This window comes from Cornus florida, unplaced genomic scaffold (genome assembly GCF_030987335.1).
Source record: "Cornus florida cultivar Cherokee Brave unplaced genomic scaffold, ASM3098733v1 CherokeeBrave_3.0.0_Hap2_Chr09, whole genome shotgun sequence".
Lineage (NCBI taxonomy): Eukaryota > Viridiplantae > Streptophyta > Magnoliopsida > Cornales > Cornaceae > Cornus > Cornus florida.
The window spans coordinates 18,941,131-18,946,601 of NW_026775579.1; the positions used below are offsets into that span (position 1 = coordinate 18,941,131).

The window sequence follows — 5,471 nt, forward strand, 5'->3', positions numbered from 1 at the left end:
TTTATTTAGTTTTGGTTCCATGTAATTTGGATTTAAAATGAATTAGTTATGAATTTTTGAAGTTGCAAGCTAGTTGCTGGAAATTTGAAGCTTTTCCTTTTCAGTCCGGAAATGAATTTTTTATATGAAGCTGTGGTGCTTCAATTGCCTTGACATTTTTACTGGAACTTCATCCATGGGTTTTACACTACTCAGAATGTTTTCACGATTTTAGAGCATTTCTAAATTTTTAAAAAAATCCGAAACTATCTGTTGTCCATGTTTTTATTGCAGCTGAAAAACATATATTTAGATGATTTATTTCACTAACCTTTTGACATTGGATCATGGCTTCAATTTCCAGTTTTACACTCTCATATGTTTACTTCCAAAATAAATTCAGTTTACCCAATTTGGATGTCAAATGAATTTTTCATGAATTTTCAAAGTTGGAAGCTACAGGCTGAAAATGTGTTTTCTGGGCAGAATTTGTTTCAAAGTTGTGGGTCAAAACTGTTTCAATTGGGAAAATATTTTATTAAACTAAATTTATATTATCAAATTACAGTGTTTAAGCTTTCACTGGGCTTTGGATTCATTCATTTTTGGGTTAGAATTGAATTTTTTATGAATTTTACAAGTTGAAGGTAGCAAGCTGAAAAATCTGTTTTTCGGACCGAAAATTTGGGGCGATTTTATTTCGGTGGTAATTGGGATTTTTATTCCAATTGAGGTAGGGAATGTTTTAGGATTATTTGTGTGTTGTATTGTGTGTTTGCCATGATTATACAACATATATGTATGCCTTGTTCAAATCTAGAAAGTTAGTAATTTTTATTTCTTTGTATAAGATTTAAAATTTATGATGATGTATAACTTTGATTTGAATTGTAACATGCTAGGAAATTATGCTTAGATATATTGGTTAACATATATTAAATTTGGATCATTTGATTAAGAATTACAACTTTTATTTAATATTTATCTTTAGTGAAAGTTTAATTCACATAGTTGTATCAAGCATTAAATCAAGTTGTAATGTGGTATTTAAATAGGCCTTGGCATGTTCTCTAACATAGATTAAATTGAGGGCATTTGGAATTGTTTAAAAATCTAGAGGAAATTAATTAATTAGTTTGATTAATTTTGTTTTAAGTGTTTTAATCACTTAACTTGTCATTTGATGTTATATATATGATGACCATGACATATCTTTCAATATATATTAAATTGAGGTTATTTGGATTAACTTGGAATTTAGAGAATTTAACTATTTATATTTAATTAAATTCTACTTTATTACTGCATGGATTTAATTGCATTTTGGAAGTTGTTTCTATATTTAAATCATGGATTTGGATTTGACGTATGTTCACTTGATTACTTTTGAATATTGGATAACATAGTTGTTACTTTTATATTCATGAGAATATGTTTTTCCTTATTGAATATATTGTTGCTATGTGTAAGGATTTGCACACTTTGTATTTGACATCTTACATGCCATAGTAGTTGTGAATTTTGAGCATGTATTGTATAAGTTTCCAAAATTTGGATTGTGCTTGGTAAATAGTTGAAATCTTGTATATATATGTTGATATATATACGTTGTTGCACAATTTGTTGATTTTGGAAACTTGGGGATGTCGTTGTTTAGCTACAGCTAGGACTTGGTTCTAGTACGAGGGATTGTCCCTCTCTATAGTCTAGTGCGCACATAGGGAGGTTACCCATGGGCTAGTAACCCTAAAGTAACTATGTTGTCGGTCTGATCCGGCGTGACGTCCGAGTATCCACTTTGTTTGATTTCGAATTTCATTTCAAGTTGATAACTAGATGATATCCTAACTTGTTGTTCCTTATTTGATTTCCTATTTTGAGCTTAAGATGTAGCTTTTTGAAAGCATGCTTCATGCGTTGTATTGGAAGTTCCATTGTTGGTTAAATTGCATCGATATCATAATTTGTGTTTTGATGTTCAAATGTAGTTTAGGAATGACCTTATAGATTCATTTTGAACATAGACGTTAGGTGGCATGACCCACATTTGTTGTTTTCGTATTTTGGATTTCAAGTTGAAGACTTTGAGAATCTATATCTTGTTGCCTTGTATAACATGTTTCCATGTTGTTTGAATTGCATGAACAATGTGATTATGATATAAATGATCTAGGTAGCTTAGGATGCTCCCTGTGTCTCATCTTGACATAGACGTTAGGTGGCATGAGCCCCTTTAACATGTTTCACCATAAGGTGATAAAATTATAAAATGCTAGGTCGATGCATGCTCATCTCCTACGAGTAGCTTTATGTTACTCACCCCTACGATACTGGGGCATATTTCAGGTACAGGACTCAGGATTTGAAGATTCCATTGCTCCTTAGATGGCTTACAGTTTCTAAGTTTCTATTTTATGCAAGTGTTAGCATAAGATGCCTCTTTGTAGCCTTATTTGTTTAAACTTGTATTCGTTGATTCGTATATGTAAAGTGTATGTAAGTGCATTCTTTTCAATGTATTTATTATGTATGAGATGAGACCGGAGGCCAATGACATGTATCTCGTTTTCTATGCACTTTTGTTTTCAAAGTTTATTATGAAAATATTGGAAAATGTTAAGTCATTGCTTTATAACTTTCGCATCGGGTGTTGGAATTTCATATCTTTTCTGCCCAGACTCAGAATTAGACGATTCTTGAGTCTAATTTTGTTCATTTTTCGTTGTCCTTCCAATGGTGTACACGGTGGCACCCTTTTCAATGAGAAATGACCATTTTGCCCTTAGTTCATCTCTTTTCTGGTTAGGAATTCTTGCTTCATTTGCTTGGCTCATTTGAGTTCCGTGGCTTCATAGAGAGTCATTTTGGGGCCTTAGGGATGACGTACATCTCTTGAGGTCATTTGGCTTCTTTCGCTTCCGCATTTTGGGTCCATTATCGGGTCAACTTTCAATTCATCACTAATGCACCGGGTTGAGAAATCCGGGTCGTTACACCTGCTCCCTAACCCTTAGTTGATGATACCCAGAATGTAGATCAATCTTGGAGAAATATGCGGCTCCCCTTAACTGATCAAACAAATCATCGATCCTGGGTAGCAGATACTTGTTACAAATAGTAACTTTGTTTAACTCCCTGTAATCAATACACAGGCGAAGCAAACCATCCTTCTTTTTCACAAACAAAATTGGTGCTCCCCAGGGTGAAGTACTCCCACGAATGAAACCCTGGCTGAGTAATTGCTAAATCTGATCCCTCAGCTCTCTCATCTCTACTGGTGTCATCTTATACGGTGCCCTAACAATAGGCATAGTGCCTGGAGCTAAGTCAATCACAAAGTCGATCTCGCGACTAGGTGGCAACCCTGGAATCTCCTGAAATATATCCAGAAAGTCCTGTACAATTGGTATACGATCCAATGATACAGTAACCTCCTCCTCTGTTTCCTCCTCTACATGGAACAAATACGTGTTACCGCCCCCATTAGAACGTGGCATAGCTACAACATACATATCCTGACCAGGTATGGTGAACACAATAGACCTATCAAAGTAATTAACTTGGGCATGGTAGTGACATAACCAATCCATCCCAAGTATCACGTCATAAGTGCGCATGTCCAGGACCAGTAGATTGGCTAGAAATCTGAGTCTGCCAACATCTAGTGTCACAGGTCCGTCACTCTCATGTAAAATGGCTGTATCACCCAACAATGTAGAAATATCTTGAGGTCTACTGCATATGTGTGTCACCAACCAATCCATGAAAATCCCATGTTTATAAATACTCCGTAGAGCAAAACACATAAGGTAAAACGAAATGCTCCGCAATCGTCCCATTTTTTAGATTATTATTCTATCCTGGGAATACCTCCTTCTAAATCAAACTTACCATATTGATTTACACAAGTTCTCTTATAAACTTCTTAGTAATCAACCTGTCTCCACACCATGTATTTACAAGCAACTATTTGCTTGCCTGTTCCACAAACCCCAATCACTCCACTAGGATAATCATCTATTAATGCAACACAATCATCCCAATATAGTTTAATAAAACCAAATATGTACATATCACAAAAATGCTATCTCAAAACATAATAAAGATAACCAAAACCGCTAGTTCACTTTATAAAGAACTTTTCCACACCATAACTGTCAAACGAAAATCGTAAGATATTCTTTAACATACAACTAGTGTATGTGTTTAAATCCATACCACACTTTTATTAAAATCTCCTCTACTACTAATAATCAAAAATCATTCTTAAAAGAGTCATCCTCCTTGTGGTTCGATACCCTCCTGCTGGGGCGGCCCGATACCTCCTCGTCTAGGACACTGCTTAGAAGTGTGACCATACTCTCCACAAGTATAGCAAGTACCCCTAAAAGTAACAAATGACCCCCTCTGCTGGTTAGACTGTAATTGATCCCGTTCTGCCTGTAGTACCCCATTCTGCTGTCTCTGGGCTAACTCAGAACATTGGTTGGATGTATGCCCATCTTCTCCGCCGCCAAAATAATGAACTTTAACCACATTCTGCACCACTAGTACTGTTTCAAGTGTTTGTTGAACATGTAGCTGACTCTAAAGTGCCGCTGCTACGCCTGCAGCTACAGCCTGAGCAATGATGTAAACTAACAGAGGAGAATACTCTGGATCCCTACCCTGATTGTAGACCTAATGCTAAGATTCCTGAGTATGCTGAACTTCCTCATGCTCTATCTGCAACTGACCATCTTCCTCCTGAAACCTAGGCACTTGCTGCTCTTCCCCCATTTGCCGACGCCGTAGGCGTTCTTGCTGCCTACATGCCAGTCTCCTCTGTCGACTGTTCATGTTCTGTCCTCTTCTAGCATTAACCATACTGTTAACATAGAAAGACAGACATCAGTACGATTGTAAACGGACCGTAAAGGAATTCAACGAATCCTAATCTTAAAGCTCTAAACAAGAGAGAACGCCACGCGGAAGTCTTATACAATAGAATCCTAGAGACACTTGAACCTCGAGTGCTCTGATACCAACTGTAATACCCTTCAGATCCGAGACACGGGTTGATCAGGCCCAGGCCCAAACCCGAGGAATATCAGACAATTAATATTTAACCGAACACAGAATACAAAATGAATTTAATAAATAAAAGTTTAAAAGCTGAAAGAAATCTAATATATAAAATCCTTTAAAATTAAAATACTTTAAAACCCAGATAATAATAATCCAACTCCAAAACCTCCAAGGGTACAACTCGGGAATCCATCCAGTGAACCCCTAATAAGAAAATTAAACTGAAATAAAACTAGAAGAAATCCATAATTAAATCATAGAGAGAGATCCTACGTCGTCGGAAGAATGAGTGACCGTTTTTGCTCAGCACGAACAAGCTCAGGCCTGGAACTGACGTACACCTGAAAAATAGGAATGGGTCAGGCCCATGAACAAGTTCTAACCTACTATAATCCAAGCAGAGACTCGATACGCATATACACTCT

The 5,471-nt window shown here is 36.3% G+C and overlaps 1 protein-coding gene across 1 annotated transcript; it reads right to left on the reverse strand.

Moving 5' to 3' along the window:
* Positions 1-4,254: 4,254 nt before the first annotated feature.
* Positions 4,255-4,818, reverse strand: LOC132272395 (uncharacterized). The gene is made up of 2 exons (XM_059773553.1): positions 4,716-4,818; positions 4,255-4,532 (listed from the first exon to the last, which is right to left on the reverse strand). The coding sequence occupies exons 1-2, from the start codon at positions 4,816-4,818 to the stop codon at positions 4,255-4,257; spliced, it is 381 nt and encodes a 126-aa protein (XP_059629536.1).
* Between the last annotated feature and the right edge of the window lie 653 nt (positions 4,819-5,471).